The following is a 20,433-nucleotide window of genomic DNA, read 5'->3' as shown; positions in this document are numbered from 1 at the left end:
ACAAAGAGCAACTTATCAAAATGGTTTTGGGAATACTGAAGTTGACAAACTCAGCAGGTTTAGTAACATCAGTGGGAGAAAAAGAAAAATAATAGTTGATGTTTCAAGTCAAAATCATTTATCAATAAAGTTTTGGCTCAAAAATTCATTTTCTCCCACTGATGCTTCTTGACTGCAGAGTTCCTCCAGCAGTTTATGTTTAGCTTCAGATTCCAGCTTCTGCAAGCTCACGTGTAACTTCATTTTCCCGTCCTGTTCACATATTATTTGCCCAAAATCTATTGATTCAAGTTTTGAATTTACTTTATGAATAGAGTTGAGAATTCTAAATGTTCACATTACCTGAATGAAGAATTCTCTCCTTAATTCAGAATAAATGGATAACTATCCTCGTGGAGTAGTCTGCTCATACCAGGAATCAATCTAATAATTATTTTTAAAAATCCAGCTCCTCTGAAGCAAGTTTGTTCTTTTTTTAAATAAGGGGACAATTTTCACACTGCTTAAAAAAAACTCATCCTGGATGCACAAAACAAATTCTTCCCCTTTTAAGCCTCTGATCCAAAGGATATCCCAGTCAATTTTTGGGAACATTAGTCTCCCACTGTAAAGGTTAAAACCTTGTTTTTTTATTTGTAGTTAATTTTGTGCCTAAGCCTTTAAGAAAAATTATTGTTTGTAGTGTTACCATATTGACTATGATGTCATATGTCATAATATCCGAGTGGACCAAGAGTTTGCATCTCATTCTTCAAGGAATTATGAAGGGGTTGTAAGCTCGAGACACTTTCCTTTGATCTTGTCTTATTTCAACTTAATTTGTCTTATTTTGTCCACTTGTATCTGTTTGAAGTTGAATATTGAAATATCATTGTACAGTTTATGCTTTGTTTGTTCATCATTGTGAAAATCTCAATGCGAAGTTGTGCAAAATGTTTATCTGTTTTATCGATGAATTAAAGCTACTTAAAGCTGCATCTACAATGTTTGGTTTATAGATAGTAATTCAGAATATTGTCACTCATGTGTCCTTGAAGATGACATGTCTTGAAATTGGGAAATATTTGAACTTAGAAAGTGTTGTCTATACCCACGAAGAAAACCCTGTAGCTTTAATAATTTTCCACAATTGGTCTTTGTATCATTTCAGTAAATATCCTACAGCTGTTTTCTGTGGTGAACTAGAACTGGATACAATACTTTTGCATCAAAATTGGCACATTCTTTCCAAGTCAGAAGCCAAGATGATGTTGCATCAGATAACCAATCTCACACCCATTATTGTGACACAGAAAGAGCTGCACTGAAATTTTTGAGTCCTGTTGATATGACTCTCGGGTTTAACAAGAGTTCACAATCTGTTCTCAAACAAGACTGTATGATCATCAAGGCACAATCCCAAATGAGGTGAAGGCATCATGAAGCACAATTCTGTTGTCCATTGCTAACTTGTCTTCAGGACAACAGGATTTCTACTTCCACCTCTGCCACTCCATCAGTAATCTTGACACAGTCTATCAATTAAGCAACCCAGACTGCAGCTGTTGCTCATGCTAAGATGGACCAAGTTTTATGTTGTCAGAAAGAGGTTAATGTGATGTCAACGATGGAGAAAAGATGTGGGACTTGTGATTAATGTGGAGATGACATCAAGGTTATTACATTGTTTCTGAATGATCTGATTGCAAAGGCCAGGCAGAGAGGAGATGCCTATGCATCAGTGTTCTGCTTAATTTTCATCCAAAGTTCTGTCATTTTTTTCCTCTTTATCCTGCCACTATTCCTCTTCAAGTAACCCTGCTCCAGGCAGGAGGTGACAAGAATTAAAGCCTCAAAATGAGCACATGTGCAGCCTGTAACATGTCATGTATCTGTGTACCTGGTCAGCTGAGCAGTACAGAGCTCATTTAGGGTAATAGAGGATATGAAGCACAACCTGAAACTTCTGTTGGAATCCTCTATCATGTGCATTGTGCTGCACATAAACAGATCCGCCAGAAGATAAAGTTACCCATTATACAAAAATATTCAGTCTGGGCTATTTATCCTCTTTTATTTTGATTTAGTTATACAGAACCAAACAAGGCAACAGGGATCAAATTAAAATTTTGGGGAAAATATTGGCCTTATCTTCCAACAAAAAGCCAGTAGTTCCACTCATGTTCTGAACTTGCACACAGCTGGTTCCCACTAACATGAAAATCAATGAGCTGGGGAGTTCACTGAGGGAGTGAAAACTTATACAGATTTTCCACTGATTTGCCTGAGAAGGCTGCCCACTGAATCTGTACTAGGCTCAGAATTTAATGGAGAAATCACTATTTTTATTTTATTTTAAAATATTGAGTTCACCTAAAATAATTTAATCATCTTTAATTGCACCAGGTGTTATTCAAAGTTTTAAATTCTTTCATGAATTCCTTGTTTTCACTATAGTACCAGACCAATGATCAGAAATCGGATACTCCAAAATCCTCATTTATCCAAAATATTTATGGAGCCTAACTGATCTCACAGGTTGGAAAAAAAAATTCACTTAACATGACATTAGAATGATGATAGTCCTCGTTTCAGGTAACTCCCTCCCTTCTTTCCATTTCTTCTCTACCTTCCCTTATTGATTTTTCTCTCCAACTCCCCCTCTCAAACTGTGAGCCACTGTCTCCCATCCGCAAGCGGTCGGAAGAATCCCTTGTCCCAGCATCATCAAGGAGAGCAGCCTTCCAGGCAGGAGTGGGGACCTCAGGCTCCCGTGCAGGAGCAGGACCTTGGTCTCAGTAGCATTCCCTCCCCTTCCTTCTCTCCCTGGCACACTGGACACTGACGCTAACTCCAAACCCACCCCTCAACCCCTGGACTCCCTGGGGTGCATGTGCAATAGGCCTACGAGAGGAGTCGGAGTCAGGCATCAGGATTGGGACCTCTCGTGACCAGGGAGACTGCTGACTCACCAGCGGGTATTCCACCAGCCTGAATTGGCGGCAGCGTTGGGATGTTTCAGGATTGGCTGTGGCCAGCATTTATTCAGTGAGAATTAAACATTATTTTAATGCTTAAAAGGCCTTCCCTGTTGTTTGTTGTTCTTTAAAACACTGTTACAAATGACTTGCTATTGCTACTGGGCTGTTTTTAAAAATGTCCACTCTCTGAAAAAAAACATTTATCTGACATAGGCCCGGAGCCGACCATTTTGGATAATAGGAGTTGTACTGTATTTTCTTTGACAGAAATTAACACTGTGGCTGGGGTCTTAAGTGCAATTCTGAGGCAGAGCCTGTCAGTTTCACTCAGAGAAAAATAGCCTTGCAAATTAACTCAACTTTTCTTCCCAATGGAATATTGTGCCTGGGAGTTTGGATAAAATTGTTGGTTCGGTAATGAATAACATTTGGTAGAAGTTATCAGGGAAACTAAGCACGTGCCACAACAAAGCATTTTGCAACTAGGTAACAAATTCATGCAGCATCTCTCCAAGAGCAATACAATTCTGAATTTAATTGTCTTTAAAAAGATAGTTTTAAGTTTTAAAAAGTATTACAACCTACAATATTGTGGAGTACATCACTGGGCTCAAAAGATTGACATGAGACTTAATTTATTTGCCTCAATTTACATTTTCATGTGACAAAAGGAAATAAAACATCTTGAATGTGCACCTATTCTCTTATGCACAAGTATATTTCAAATTAGTCAATGAAGCATCCCTGATAAAGAGTCAAACTATTAGATCATAAAACATTTATCCAGTTTAAAATGAGGAAAGTACACTATTTTATTTCATTCTTTTCCACCAGATTCTGTGAAAATGGTGAACACTAAAAACCACCATCAATGCATCTATAAACAAAATGATACAATATTCTTAATTACGGAAGACAAATCTCCCTTAAATTAAAATTAGTGCCAGATTCGAAACTCGACAGAACTACCATGACTGCCTATTTATTCAACAAGCAAACTAAATATATTTATTTTGAGATCTATGAATACTCTTTTTTACCTGTAGACTAAAAAAAATCGCTGTTTTTCAAATATTGAAAAAAGACAAAATTGGTTCATAAAAATAATATGCCCATTTTCTTAGTGAAATTAAGTTGGGAATCTTAAACTTATGTATAAATGGTATTAGAATGAAAATATATTGTAATCATTAAAATGCACATACCTCTAACAGATGCCATTTGCCTTTAATTCCCTCTACTTTTTCAAGGATATCACAGGGTAATGAGCTACCAGCTTGTTTCAGTGATTCAACCTTCTTTAGTAAATATCTTTTCTTGGGAAGCCACATTGACATTTCTGTGTTGTAGCCCTAGGAAGCAAAAATAACTATAATTTTGTATTTTCATTTAAAATGCTAATTTTACAATCACACTGGAATTTGAGCCACAAACATTAATTCATTTATAGAACACCGTCTAACTTCAACCAACTTTTATTTGTTCAAAAACTGTGAATCTTTTTTTCTGGGAAATATGATAGAGAACTGGCAAAAAAGGATTTATATAATTTCTAGAAACAATCAACATTTTCAAGCATTTCTTTAATGTTTTAGTAAAAGGTTAAAACTAGATTGTGTTTAAGTGAATATTATACTGGAGACCAGATGAGTTACTGAATGATAACTCCAAGAAAAACTTAAGCAGTGGTACAAGTCACAGCAGATGGCCTTCTTCATCTTAAGTAATGCATTTGACTCTATCATTGCATTTGTAACCTCCTCAAATTTGACTGTGTGTTCAATGACAATGACTATTGCCCAGTAGCAATAGTGTGATGAAATGCTTTGAGAGGTTGGTCATGGCCAGAATCAAAACATACCTAAGTAAAGGTCTGGACCCATTGCAATTCTCCTACCATCACAATCATTCCACAGCATAGACAATAACACTGGCTCTCCACTCAGCTCTGAATCACCGAGACAACAGCAACTCAAACATCTGGTTATTCTTCATCAACTACAGGTCAGCCTTCAACTCCATTATACCCTCAGTGCTGGTCAAGAAGCTCCAAACGCTGGGCTGCTGCATCCTCCTCTGGATCCTTGACTTCCTCACCGGAAGACTACAGTCTGTACAAATTGGAAGCAATGTCTCCTCCTCTCTGACGATCATCATAAGTGCACCTCAAGGATGCATACTTAGGCCACTGCTCTACTCACTCTACACCCATGACTGTGTGGCTAGGCACAGTTCCAATGCTATCTGAATATTTGCTGATGAGACCACAATTAACAGCAGAATCACAGACAACTATGAGGAAGCGTACAGGAGTGAGATAGATCAGCGAGTTGAGTGGCATCACAACAACCTTGCACTTAATGTTAGCAAAAGCAAGAAGGTGATTGTGGACTTCAGGAAAAAAAAATCAGGAAACATGAACTAGTCCTCATGGAGGGATCACCAGTCATCAAGAACTTCAAATTCATGGGTGTGGGTGTCTCTCTGAGGATCTGTCCTGGTGCCTCCATGTTCATGCAATCACAAAGAAGGCTCAGCAATGGCTATACTTTGTGAGGAATTTGAAAAGATTCAGTATGTCACCAAAGACTCTTGATAACTTCTACAGGTGTACCGTGCAGAACATTCTGTCTGGTTGCATCACTGTCTGTTATGGAAGTGCCAATGCTCAGGACAGGAAATAATTCCAGGGGGTTACTCAGCCTGTGACATCACGGGCATTAGTCTTCATTCCATTGAGTGATCTATAAGAGGTGGTGTCTTAAAAAAGCAGCCTTTATCCTCAAGGACCTCCATCATCCAGTCCATGCCCACTTCACTCTGCTGCCATCGGGAATAAGTCGAGTACTTAGTGGCACAGGACAGCTTCTTCCCCTCTGTCATCAGATTCCTGAATCATAAATGAAGCACAGACACTACCTCCTTTGGGTTTTTCTTTTCCTTGCATTATTTTTATTTTTATTTATTCTGAAATATGGTTTATAGAAATATTTGCGCTGTGATGCTGCCACAAAACAACAAATTCCGTGTCATGTTCGTGACAATAAATTCTGATTCTGATGTTTACTCCACAGCAACATGCAAACTATGGCATTAACTAATGGATGATTTCTCAATCTTTCTTGCATCACATCTCCAACAAATTTTCTGTGGAATGGCACAAAGCGCAGAGCAAATAAAAATCTTCTCAAACAACTCCATTCCAGAACTAAGATAACCTAAACTTCAGTGATTGACCTGCATCTGGACTCACTTAGATGCTAAGCTCTAACGTACCATTGACTTATTAACTGAAATACACACTCAACATCTGCAAGATGAAGGTCCTCAACCAACTTGCCACCAAAGAGTTTGTGGTCAATAAAAGTTTACGATTACATGATCCTGGACGATATGGACCATTTTTCAGATCTAAGAAGGCACCTCTTATCAATGTTGAAATTTATTACCTCTTTCAAGATGGTGGTACACACTTTGATTAATTGAGCGACATGATTCAGTATTTAAATATCAAGACCTTAGATCTGGCACAAACCTTAAGATTGAGTGGATAGCCTGATCTTTGTCCTTCAAAATGTTTTTGAGATCTGGAATATCTTCATCAGATACCTCGAGGCACAAGAAAGATTCACCAGAAGGATAAAGAAAAGATACAAAGTTGGGCAGAGAAGTGGCAGATGGAGTTCAATCCAGATAAGTGTGAGGTGATGCATTTTGGAAGGTTAAACTTGAAGGCAGAGTTCATGGTTAATGACAAGATTCTTAACAGTGTAGAAGAACAGAGGGACCTTGGGGTCCAAATCCAAAGATCTCTCAAGGTTGCTGCACAGGTTAATAGAGTAGTTAAGAAGGCTTATGGTATGCTGGTCTTCATCAGTCAGGAGTCGAGAGGTAATGTTGCAGTCATAAAACTCTGGTTAGACCATACTTAGAATATTGTATTCAGTTCTAGTTGCCTCATCACAGGAAAGATATGCAAGCTATGTAGAGGGTGCAAAGCAAATTTACCAGGATGTTGGCTGGATTGGAGAATGTGTCTTATGAGGTCAGGTCAGCAGAGAAAGGATTTTTCTCTTTAGATCAAAGATGGATGAGAGGTGACTTTATGGAAGTCTACAAGATTATGAGGCATAGATAGACAACCTTCACCTTTTTCCCAGGGCCAGTGCAGCAAGCACCAGGGGACATCTGTTCAAAGTGAGGGGAGGAAAATTGAGGGGAGACATCAGGAGCAAGTTTTTAAAAAAAAACAGAAAGTAGTGATGGCTGGAATGTGTTGCCATGAATGGAGATGGAGGCTGGTAAAATAGGGACCTTTAAAAGACTCTAAGACAGACATATGGATGAAAGAAATATAAATGGTTAGGAATAGGGAAGGTTTAGTTTTTAAGTAGGTTTATATAGTTCAGCACAACATCGTGGGCTGAAGGGCCTTCACTGTGCTGTAATGTTCTTTGTTCTAACATTAGGATTCTTTCCTTGGCCAAACATTTTCAGTTTTGAGCCCCAGGTATCTTTTAATCAATCATGTTGAGGAGGCCACATTGCTCCCATATCCAGACTCACAAGATAAGCACTCTATTATCAGGCTGATTAGGAAAATTATTCAAGAATGTGCTCGGAGCTCCTTGAAGATGGGCAACATCCCACTGATTCTAAGCAAATTTTGGTTCATGACCACTCACATCGAATAAGTTTTCGGGATGATTCTGAGAACCTGATGCCCCGGGTTGGGAGCAGACAATCATGTAAGCAGCGGTAAGAGCACATTGGTTCACAATCCTCTCACCCCATTAGCCATATCCTGTCTCAGAATCTGAAATTCTACATTGGCCTCATTAGCAAATAAGTTCAATATAGGAAGTAAACAAGAAAATCTGCAGATGCTAGTGTCTAGTGCAGTAGACACATGTTCTGGGAAAATTCAGCAGGTTATGGAACATCCACAGAAAGTAAAAAAAAAGCAGTCAACATTTCAGAGCTGCCCCCACCCCCCTTCAGGAGAGCAGAAAAATCAGCATCTGAATAAAAAGGTGGTAGGGGGAAGGGAAGGAGGACGGGGAGGAGCACAGGCTAACAGACAAGAGGTAAAAGGTGGATACAGCTGGGAGGGTAGAAGAGAAAGAAGGTGAGATGATGGGGAGAGGGCAGAGGGCTAAGGTCTCTGAGAGAAAGAAATTAGGGTTGGGGAGTTGGAGGAGGGGAGAGAGAGAGGTGAGGGAAAGAGAGAGGGACGGGGAGGGGTTAATGGAAGTTGGAGGTGAATATAGATGTTGCGTGGTTGGAGATTGCTGAGGTGGAATATACATTGTTGTTCCTTCAATTTGTGGGCTACCTCAACTTGGCAGGTCATGAGCCCATGATCAGAAATGTCATGTGGCAGAGGGGTATGGAATTGAAGTGGGTGGCTATGGGAGATCCTTGCTGTTGCAGTGGGAAGAATGAAGGTGCTCAATGAAGCAATCCCCCAATCTGCATCCAGTTTCCTCAAAGTAACGGAAGCTGCATCGGGAGCACTGATGCAGTGAATTAATCCTGCAAATTCACAAGTGAAGTATTGCTTCTCTTAGAAAGGCTGTTTGGGTTCCCGAATCATGGTGAAGGAGGAGTGCAAGTGTAGCACTACTTGTGATCTCAGGAGTAGGTGGCAAGGGGGCAATGGAACAAGGGAGTCTTGGAGAGAGCAATCTTACAGGAATGTGGAGGGGGGAAAGATGTGTATGTGTAGGTGGCAGAAATTGCAGAGAATGATCTGTTGATTGTGAAGATTGGTGAGGATGAGGGGAACCTTGTTCTTGTTGTGACTGGTGGGGAAGGGGCTATGACAGTGGAAAATAGAGGAGATGCGGATGGGAGCTGAGTTAATGGCAGAAGAGGGGAAGGCACTGTCTCTGAAGAAGGAGGATATCTCAAATGTCCTGGAATGGAAGGCCTCATCTTGGGAGCAGATGCAGCAGAGACAGAAGAATAGAGAAAAAGGATTTGAATCCTTGCAGGAGATATTGTGGGAAGTGGAAAAGGAATCCACCAACCCAGGGAGAATCAAATCATCCTTGATCATGAGGGACCATTTAAGGTTCAAAAGATCTTTTCAGTCAGTTATTTTATTGAAGCATTGTTGCCCTTAACTTTGAGTTGCACAATACAGAACAAATCACAAATAGTCAACTCTGTTGATTTTAGACTCTTTTAAAAATAATTAATTCACATGCCTGCTAGAATTGAGGTAACTGGCAATAGCCCACTTGCTCATTATTCCTGCTTTAGTTAATCTGATAACACTGTCATTCTTCTTTAACGTAATCATAAAATAAATCTTCTGAAGTAATTACTTTATTTAATATATTTTATTTTCATCAATAATGAACTATTCTCTAGAATCTAAACTATTGACTGTTTCCAGAACAGATTAACAAAGTTGAGAATTCATTTGCAACAAGAAACTGATAAAACTGAAGAAATTTAATTGGAGTAAATAAAGGTGCAGGAATTTGATAGTCTTCTAGAGAAGTGAAGGGGTTTCAATAAAATCAAGGGGAAGAAACCATTTTCACCAACTGGAGGGCATATTATTAAAGTAATCACAAAAAGAAGACAACTAACTGGTAGAAGATGAACTACTGGATGGGTAAGAATTACTTTTTCTAGATCACCATATTAAGGAACCAATAAGGGAACAGGGTAATTTTAGATTTTATGGAAAATACCCTGTTCTAGGGAATGAAATCAACAGATCCAATAGCATCAGTGAGGTGAAAAAGAACTGTGAATGATTTGGGTTTCAACTGCATCTGAACTAATGCAGATCTGGTTCTTAATCAAGATCTTTAGATCTGGTATTGTGCAACAAGAGAGTTAACTGATAATTCAATAGTTAAGGGATCTTGCAGGAACAGTAATCACTGAACAATAGAATTTCATATTCCATTTTAAAGTAATTTAGTGAAATTCAATATCAGATATTTAAATCTGAATAAAGTAGGAAGGCAGATGGGATGAGTTGGCTGCAGATTTAAAAGATATGAAAGTAAACCAGCGATGCCTAACATTTAAAGAATCAGCATATAATTTACAAATGATATAAAGCCCTTTTAGATTAAAAATATCAAACAAGAAAAGCAGAGCAGCAATAACTCTCAAGAGAAATTAAAGATGTACTTGATCATAGGGAAAATCTGAAATTTCTTAAAACAATAAACAAGAAGATTGGGAGAATTTGAAAGTTCAGCAAAAGAAAGTCAAGGTATCAATAAGGAAAGAGAAAATGGAATACAGAGATCATGCAGCCTGCAAAATAAAAATAGGTTTATGTGGAGATATACAAAGGTAATCCTAAGGTTTGGGCCTTACTGTTACAGTAATGTCTCTTACTGTTTTATTCTTGTTTTTCTGCCTCATAATGGCTTATTTGACTTTCATTGGCACAGTTGAAAAATGGCAACTACAGACTCCTACGATGATCAAAAGCTTAGAAGCAAGCCTAGTCACTTATACCTACATGAATGAAGCAATTAAAAATTCCAGTTGACTCAAACTGTGAAGCCAAATGTCCTAAACATTATGGTGCCCTGAAATGAGGGACTATGTATAAAAAGTGCTGTAATTTCTAAATGGTCAAACTAAAAATGTATATTAAATAACCTTTATTAAAATCTGGAATGTGCACTTTAATCACATGTAGATTGCTTGATTACAAATTTAAAACTGGAGCACAGGGGCAAAAAAAAGAGTATTTGTCCCTTTCTGTGTGTGACTTTCTGATTGAATCTTACTGAGTTTGGAAAGATGCAAAGTGATCACATTGAAAAATATGGAATTTATATAAGGTTTGAAAGGACAAAAATGCAGGTATGATAGTTCTAGAATCAGATATTACAATCTCAAAATAAGGGGTCAGCCATTTATGATGAACAAGGAGTACATCTTCAATCAAAAAGTAATGACTCTGTAATTCTCAACTCACAAGGACTGTAAATTGCTCAGTAGATTGAGCATAGGGAGTCAAGGGAAGTAACTCTGAGATTAAAGATCAACCATGATCTCAGATCAACCAAAGGCTAGTGCAGAGCATTCTGACTGATTGCACCACTGTCTCCTATGGAGGTGCCAATGCGCAGGATGGGAAAAGGGTACAGAGGGTTGTGAACTCATCCAGGGCCAACATAGGCATCAGTCTTCATTCTATCAAGGACATCCACAAAGGGCAGTACCAAGAAAGCAGCCTCTATCTTTAAGTAAAAACACAATGCTCAAAAAACTCAGCAGGTCAAAAGTGCACTTTATATAGCAAAGATAAAGATGCATAACCAACATTTCGGGCTTGGGCCCTTCATCATGTTTTGAGCAAAATGTAGGCAGGCGCCTGAACAAAATTGTGGGGGGAGGGGAAGGGGGGGCGAGTGCAGACCCACACAGAGGGTAATAGGTGCATAAGGAAGGGAGGACACACCAGCAAACGGGAGGGGGTTGGCTCTGTGAATGGAGAGGAAAGGGGATGGAGAGTCGGAAGAGGGATAGGGAAGAGAGGGAGAATGGGGAGTGGGCTAGCAGAAACCAGAGAAGTCAATATTAATGCCATTTGGTTAGAGAGTGTCCTGACAGAATACAGGTATCCCCCACTTTTCAAAAGTTCGCATTACACAACTTCATTTTTACAAAAGACCTACATTAGTACCCATTTTCGCTAAGTGAAAGAAATCTGGACGATTTTCGCTTTTATGAAAAAAGGCAAAAAGTGAAAATAGTGTTCAGTGTTTGTTTTGCAGCAAGCTGCTATAGAGGCAGTGTGCACCCCAAGTAGAAAGAGTGGTGCCGCTCCTTCCCCGGGAACTACATCCAGCATCTCGGCATTAAGCCTCCATAACTGTGTCTGTGAGCATCTGTGCTTTATCTTGATTCATTTTGTACATTCGTTAGCAAGATGTGTCCTAAGGTATCAGGAAAGCCTAAGAGAACTCATAAGGATGTTACGCTTAGCGTAAAACTGTACTTAATTAAGCGCTTCAATTGTGGTGAACTAAATAAAGACATTGTGAGTGCGTTGAACTTGTCTGTGCATCCACCATTCATACTAGTTACACGCAGAGATAAAGATTAGGTTTTATACATTAAGTAATTTAATACATTAGGGTTTATATGTTATTTAGGATGATTTGGTAGTTTTTTTTGGGTCTAGGAACACTCAAAATAAATTATATATATATATATATATATTAATTGCTTCTTTGCTTTATGCCATTTAATCTTACGCAAGGTTTCATAGGAACGCTCTACTTTTGAACAGTGGGGGAAACGTGTATTAGGTGCTGCTCCTCCAATTTACGGGTGGCCTTGGTTTGGCAGTGCGTGAAGCCTTCGACAGACATATCAGCACGAGCGTGAGGCACAGAATTGAAATGGTTGGTTATGTATCTTTATCCTTGCTATATAAAGTAAGCTGTTTGACCTGCTGAGTTTATCCAGCACTGTGTTTTTACTTCAATTGCAGTATTTGCAGACTTTTATGTTTCACTACCCTCTCTCCTCAAGGACCTCACACCCAGGCCATGCCCTCTTCAGACTGCTACCATCATGAAGGAGGTGCAGGACCTTGAAGATGAATACCTTGATGAAAGGCTCAAGCCTGAAATATTGGTTATGTACTGTATCTTTATCTTTGCTGCATGAAGTATACCATTTGACCTGCAGAGTTTCTCCAGCATTGCTTTTTTACTTTGGACCCAAAACAGCTTCTTCCCCTCCACCATCAGATAGCTGAATGGACAATAAACCACAGACATTGCCTCATTTTCTCTTTTTTGCACAAATTTTTCATGTAATTTAGAGCAATATTTGCACTGCAATGCTCCAACAAGACAATGAAGTTTGCAACGTTTATGGCAATAAAGTTCTAATAAAATTCTGATCTCACTGAATGTCAGAGCAGGTCGGTAAAGGGAACTAAATAACCTTCTCTAGCTTTTAGTTCTTATATTATAAATGACTGCTACTTTGATTATTATTAATGTCACAACTGGATAGATTCCTTATCCCTTTTTTAACATGTGGACTAACTGTGTTCATGGTATCAATGTTATTAACAAATCTTAATTACTCCAGTGAGGTGTGCCACTGATTGGTAGAGTACATGTCTATGTCATGATGTGCAATGATTGAACTAATTGAGAGGCCATTACAAATCAGTTGTTGAGTAATTAGCTGTGCTATCTTGGTTTCACACCTGTTATGTATATAAATGACCAGTGTGACAACTGTGAGAGAGCAATTAGATTGAAACTCCTAATTGCGTAGATTCATAAATGCTACAGCTTAGTTTTCCACATGGAGAGCTGTCAGGCATTTTTTTTTCCTAAAGAAGACAACAAACAATGGTCCAGAATTTAGTATGAGATGAGCACAAAGAAAAAAGTATGGAAAAAAAATCATCCTGAGAAATGTTTAAATACATAAGTTCTCTTTTTTTTCCTCTTTTTTCTCTTCTGCCCTCCCACCCATATCCACCTATGATCTCTTGCCTAATGGCCTATGCTCCTCCCCCTGCCCATTCTTCCCTCTTTCCCTCATTTTTTACTCAAGCACCTGCCTGCTTTTTGCTATACCTTGACAAAAGGCTCAGGCTCAAAATGTTGGTTATGTATCTTTGCTTTTTATGGATGCATTTTTTTGTATTAAACTACACAGCATCCGTAGATGTTCTTGTTTAACACCCTGAGAAATGTACCTACATTTCAGGCTTAACAGCACCATTTCCTGTTGGCGTTTAGCAAGTCAATTGTCCCACAATCATGCAGTATATTCAAAAGACAAAATCAAATTAAAGAGTAAAGGGAGCATAGTATGTTGATATTGTATTTGTATAATAATTCATAAATTACAGAAAGACAAGATAATTAACACAGGAAAAGGTATTTCCCATTTGATACGAGTGTAGAAGTACAAGATTATTTTTTCATAAATCTTCATCTGCTGAAATGCTTTAAATATTTTTATTATAAATTGCATTGAGTATAGGGCACATTCCAGGCACTCTTGTGTGAACATCACACCATTTTTAGTTAAAAAAAACTTTAATGTGCATTTGTCATTTTTGTCTCCAGACTATTTGAAAATTCTCTGTACAAAGCTGAGATTGTTTTACACATTCACACTTGTCATAAAACATGGATAAAATTATTATAACACACAGAATCTTTATTTTCAAATGTTGTGAATGTAATTAACATACCACCTTCTTCTCCTCAGGCTAAATGCATGCTTTTGTATGGCTATTTTGTTGAAAATTTCACCAGGCAAAGCTGGAGAATCAGACAAAGCCTTGAAACACTGTTAATGGTCACCATGGTGACCAGAAGAATAGGCCATTTTCAAACTCGTACAGAAGGCTCACTTTGACAGATTTGGGCACTTCTAAGACTCCTTCAATGTTAAAAGAATATGGTGTCTACCCATATTTGAGTCAGAGAAGTAAACTATCACGAAGGCTTTCAGGATGGGTCTGACCTTGAGCATGTAAAAAAAAATTCAACACATGTAAAATCTATTATAGTGAAAATTGCATGATATAGCTGAATGTTATGAAGCAATGCCAAGCAAGTAAAAAAAAAGATTTTTACATTTCTGGTCTGCCAGGATAAAGACCACATAGTCATTTTTTGTGAACTATGCCCTAAAGTTCCCAAGAATTCAGCTGCTGTAATAAACTTCAGAGCAGGAGAATAAAAGGCTGAATGATGGTATTCAAAGTAATGCTTTAAAAGCACACATTGAAGCAAAAGTCCTTTCATAATTTCTCTGTGGGCCTGAAAGGCGGCGATTTGATAGAGTAAATACAGAGTGAAGCTATAGTTACTTTACAGAGGTTAAAAGAAAACATCTTGCAGATTATTTACACAACTACAATTTTGAAATCTGCTGTAGACTGTAGATAAATAAAAATAATTTAAAAGATGTTAATGTTTCAAGAATACAATATAAAATTCAAATACAAATGAAAAAAATTTGACTCTAGTCTGCTTCATAGTTTGATGTTTGATGTCATTTGGTGACAAAGACTTTTTGTTATATAATCTGAGGTTCTAAGAACTGCTGCAAATAGACATAGAGCAGGAACTTCGAGTGTGACTTTCTGCAGTCAATTTACAGGCAAGAACAACCATTTAGTAAAATTTTATTAAAAAAGTATTATATGCACAGTTCTATCTAAATCTAGTATGATTGCATATATCAGGATTCTAGACAAGGTCTTCACCATCAAAACCAGGACAGAACTGAATAAATATTTAGAAAATAGAGAACATGAAAACATCAGCACAAGATCTTACACATTTTCTTTTGTGAAGTAGTAATAGAATAACTCGATTCTGAATACATTTCTTCATGATCTTTGAAAAGATTAAAGAACTGCAATGTCATTTAAAATTGCTAGAACTCACACAGTAAATTACATTTGAGTCTCTGAATCAGTTTTTTTCTTCAAGCTGATTCCATTTACACAAACTGAAAATCACATTACATTACATGCATTGTTAATTGGACATAGATTGTATTATCATCATTATAAATCAAACTCCAAATATCAAAATGAATTGCAAATTCACTAATAGGAGATCACAAAGCAATCTTTTTTTAAATATCTTCCATTAATAATTAAATTCAAATTATATTACTTTGAAATTCTCTTATAAGAGAGGCAGTCAACTTATTCACTTTGACCCTGTTTTGAAACTGCAGAAAAAAGTCAACAAAATTGTGGTTTTGCACTGACAATTATTTAAAAGATCTATATTTGAATCCAGGAAATAAAATTAAAGAAATGATCAGGTTTACTTTAAACATGGGATATCTAAGCATTGAAAATGGATAAGACGTTAAAAGAGCACCTTCTTTGCCTATTGTGAATGAAGAAAGCACATTGCAATGACAAATGCGTCATTTTTTTTCCTGAGCCTTTAAAGCATGATGTCTATACATAAAAGTATTTAGAATGTGACAGTAATTTGACAAATCAGGAACTCTTTAAAGGACTTTTGATAATATGGATTGCAGAAGACATGCAAGGTTATTTAACTTGCTGGAATTTTTCTCTGTGAAGATTACATTATGGTAGATTAATATTGCATTATAGCCATTTATCATTAGAAAAAACCTTCCTGTTGATTCATGTTATACAGCCAACAGTAAAAGAGTTCAGATATTAGAAATGAGTGTTCCCACTGTTCTGGATTCAGAGAATGAAAAGAAGCAGTTGGAAAAAAATAGCTGCAATCTTTGAATGCTGATGACCTCTGACAGGCTCACAGCTCTTCTATCTGCACAGAATTTGCATGGGGTCTGTATGCAGATGAACAATGTAACCTAAATGGTAGACAATCTTTATTCTAATGAAGTAGGTGTCAAGGTCAATGTAACACTGTGATGATAAATGGAGCACTACTAGGCTTGAGGAGCCGCACATACAGTGAGCTGCTTTCACTTAATTGTTGCCTGAAACACATTGAGTTAATAAAACATAGAAAACACTTTATGCCAATTAGTTTCACTTTAATGTGCTAACGTATTAGGAATGGAATCTTATAGATGGATGACAGTATTTAAGTTCTGAGCAACCTGATTACCTAAAATCCCATTTCAACATTGAGAGAGAATAGATCTCCAATAGTAATAGGAAGTAGAAAGTGCATTCATAACTTGAGAAAATTTCATAATTATGATGCAGTTTTCCTGCATTTCACTACTTCATTTTTGATTCTAATTTTAGTTCATCTGAATATACAATTCCAAGTACCAATTACAGGAGAAAATAGTGATTCTTAAATCTCAGAACCTATTTTATTCAATAGGCTGCCCAGCAAGTTGTAATGAGGATTCGGAAGAATGACAAGTTGAAAATATCATCTATTGTTACTTTTCCTACAATTGGTTTATTAAACCTTGGTGTTTGGGATGAATGGATGATTACAAATTGCAATAACATTACATGGAAGACAATGCTCCCAGCTTAATTATCTGAAATTCAAAACACATTTCACTTCTGTGGAACTTCCGTTTGTGCAGAAAATAACGAGCGTTGTTGAGAATAATAGATACCAGGATGTGAAGGTTCATGTAGAAATATAGCAAACGAGAGATTGATATGACAAATTCATATATTTTCAATCTTCTGCATTTTTAATGGTACTTTCATTTCATTTGGGAAGGTACATAGGGAGGGTGAAATGCTTCTAAGAATGAATCTTCAACCACAATAAACAAAGAAGGGAGACATTGAAAATTAAGGAAAAAAATTGAGCAGTTTACATGAATGCATGGAACAATGACGAGTAGAGTTGAGGCTGGCAGGGATGAGAAGATTTCAAATAAATTGCAAATCGCCAACAAAATATACTATTGATAATTGTAGGAAGCAAAGGTATTAATACATCAAGGCAGTACACAGAGCCACAGGGCAGAATGAATGCAATATCTTATGCCTCTTGGCATCCAAATCAAAATTAATCAACAGTCACTTTGACAAAGAACAAGGAACAGATCGTATCCAAACAATTGAATCCAAAATGATCAGACATACCTAATCAAATTTCAGGAACAACAGAATAATATTAAAAATTACAGTATATAAATTAATTGACAAACTTCTGGCATAAGGAATTGGGGTAGAAAATGGGTACTGATAAACATTTATTTTGTAGAAGTTGGAAATAGCAACTCAATTTACCTGTTCACAGTGTATATATTAATTGTAAATTTACTCATTCAAAAGTATACCAGGATATGAAGAGTTAAGAGACTGGATATTAGATAAAAATAATTTCAATCTTGTATTTAATTAACCTCATATTTATTTGATAATCATTCAGGAAAGCTACAGACTCATCTTTGTTTGATTTATCAGGGCTGAAGCATTGACATGCCCATGGGGCAGACCCCAGTGGGGTGTAGGCTACAAAATTAAGTAGCTGTAAAAGCAGTCTTAATGTGGGATAGAATTCATTCTAACTTTGACATGACCTTATGCAAAATATGCAAAAAGTAAAATTAATGTTCTCTAAATGACACATCCAACAGGCAAACAGGTTAGCAAGATTTTTAAAAAGTGAAACAACTTGATACATGTTGAGGCCAAATAAAATAGCAAGCTCTCGAAAAGATTTGAGGCTTCAACAGACCAAATCCGTTACTGTGGAGGCATCTAAAGCATTTGGAAATGATCCAAGCAAAAACAGACACAAAGCAATATTGTTAGCTTGATTATTCTGAGAAAATTGATTTTATAGTGTGGCTATGGGTGGGAGAAACTGCTAATTACTTGATTATTACTGCTGAAAAATAATAATCTAAATCTGTTTGTTCCACTGAAATTTTGAAGGATTATAATCTAATTCTGCCATTGTAAGCCAAGTGAAGGTATACATATTACGATTTGGAAGTTGATAAAATTAACTATTTATTTAATCTAGCCACACTTTTAGTTAAAAAGTAACATGACTATGCAAAAATAAAATTTTAATTTTAATTTAAACACTGAAAATACTGATAAAAGTAATGATGAAATAAAGAATACTGAGCTGTACTCTTTGACAGTAAACCTACCATTTACAGCTTTTGACAAGTCAATCTGCATCAAGATAAATCATTCCTGTAGCTGTGGCTGGATTTTTTTTTCTCCTCATGTTAACTTCATAATAGGTAAACAAGTTCAAAAAAATGTGTATTTTTTGTATATGATCAAGAAGAAACCTTCTTCGCAAAAAGAGTAACAATTCCTGTGATCATATTACTGAACGACTTAAATATTTTCAAATTTATATCAAGTCCGGTTTGGAAATTAGGCCATCTGGTGGTCATTTTATGTAAGTTTGAATCATTCAAAATACCATCATGTCACTATAGAGAATATTATCATCCAAACATTGTTAAGACCTCTTCCAAATATTTGTTCAGTGCAACTAAAATTAGGGTTAACTTCGAGGAGGGCATTTGTGTGTATGTCTTTGGGTACCTCAGTGATGGTGGCAAAATTCATCTAAATTCTTGATAAGAATTTTCCATATCAAACTTGCTCAAATGCTATCAGTAGTTTGCAAAATTCACAAAATGAATCTAAAGAGAGTTTCAACTTCATCGTCCAAAATCACAGTTCTTATTTCCCAAAGGAACAGGTTCATGAAGCCCCATTTTCTCTGAACATGGGCTATTCAAAGGCTCAACATTCAAAGTGCATTCCTTGTTCGCGCTAAAATCTGTGAGCTCCTACTACATCAAATAGTGTGTGTTAAGGATGCTCTGCTCATGGATGACAGGATCACATTCATTTTCAGCTCAGAACCATTCCAAGAAGCTGCTGCTGTCACAATTGTATGGGGAAAGACAGGAAGGGTGACTGGGGAATGGGTGTTCATCAGATTCCATTCCCAAGAAGAGACTTCTATTTATCCTTCACCAAGCGAAGCTGAGAGAGAAGGCATGGTCATTTACCTGCATTGCTGTCTCCACCGGAGTGCAGACATTTAGAGACCTCCTTGGAAAATTCCTGACAGGAACCTCTCAGCATGGATCTCAATTCTGCACATATGTACTTTGTGTATGACAATAAACAAATTATCTTCATAATTTAAGCTACTCATCGTAACCAAGTAAAATGTACTATTAAGCTATTTTTTCATGGCACATCAACGTGAAATAACACAGATTAATATTGTAAGTTATATTGCGCATTCTTTAATATTACAGCCAAAATACCTTGTCATTTGACTTCTGGAAGTGCACAATAATCAAATATATCTATTTGCTTTTTGAATCAATACTAACCAGATATCCAAACCTCTCTTGGCTTAAAAGATGCTATTCAAATATATATGAATTATATATATGGCCAATTATGTATGCAAGGTCTGGGCTAGATAAATAACTAAATTTACATGCAAAAGATCATTTCTTCCCTGTGTGTTTACAAATAGAGGAGTGTTTTTTTGCCCTTCACATTTGTTTTCTTATTCCTCGTCTAACAAGAAGTTATGAAATTACTACTGCTATGGAAACAATCTGAAGAAAGAGTAATCTATTGAATGAGATTCTCTATGAATTACCATCTGAACATTGTGTTCGGCACTACTATAATTATAATTTTAATTTTGAACTTTACACATGATAAATAACATCAAAACAAAAATTTGATCTTTGACAACAAGCGAAAGCAACCTGAATTAAATTCCCAAATCATGAATGTAAATGCTTTGAGACTTTGCATGGTCTCTCAGTTATCTGTTTTGAAATGGGAACAATAAATCAAACAGATAAGAAATTTAAAATGAACTTGTGACCCAAAAGATCCCTGTAAATATAGGAACATAGGAACATAGGAAGTAGGAACAGGAGTAGGCGAAAATGGCCCATCGAGCCTGCTCCGCCATTCAATAAGGTCATGGCTGATCTAATTTATGACCTAACTCCACCTACTCCTTCTCCACATATCCCC

At 36.8% G+C, this 20,433-nt stretch overlaps 1 protein-coding gene across 7 annotated transcripts in view; it reads right to left on the bottom strand.

Moving 5' to 3' along the window:
* The window catches only part of akap6 (A kinase (PRKA) anchor protein 6), a 427,053-nt gene that overhangs the window by 100,133 nt on the left and 306,487 nt on the right, over nt 1-20,433 (bottom strand). For all 7 annotated transcript variants that reach the window (XR_011351260.1, XR_011351262.1, XM_069916733.1 and 4 more), the window contains one exon: nt 4,166-4,312. Coding sequence is in view for 5 of the 7 variants with exons in the window: in XM_069916733.1 (XP_069772834.1) it covers nt 4,166-4,312 (147 nt within the window). In the remaining 2 variants the exon portion in view is untranslated. The remainder of the gene's footprint in view (nt 1-4,165; nt 4,313-20,433) is intronic.

The sequence above is a fragment of the Narcine bancroftii genome, chromosome 2 (assembly GCF_036971445.1).
Source record: "Narcine bancroftii isolate sNarBan1 chromosome 2, sNarBan1.hap1, whole genome shotgun sequence".
NCBI lineage: Eukaryota > Metazoa > Chordata > Chondrichthyes > Torpediniformes > Narcinidae > Narcine > Narcine bancroftii.
Note: the sequence above shows the minus strand (reverse complement) of the source record. Positions and strands in the feature narration are given on the sequence as shown.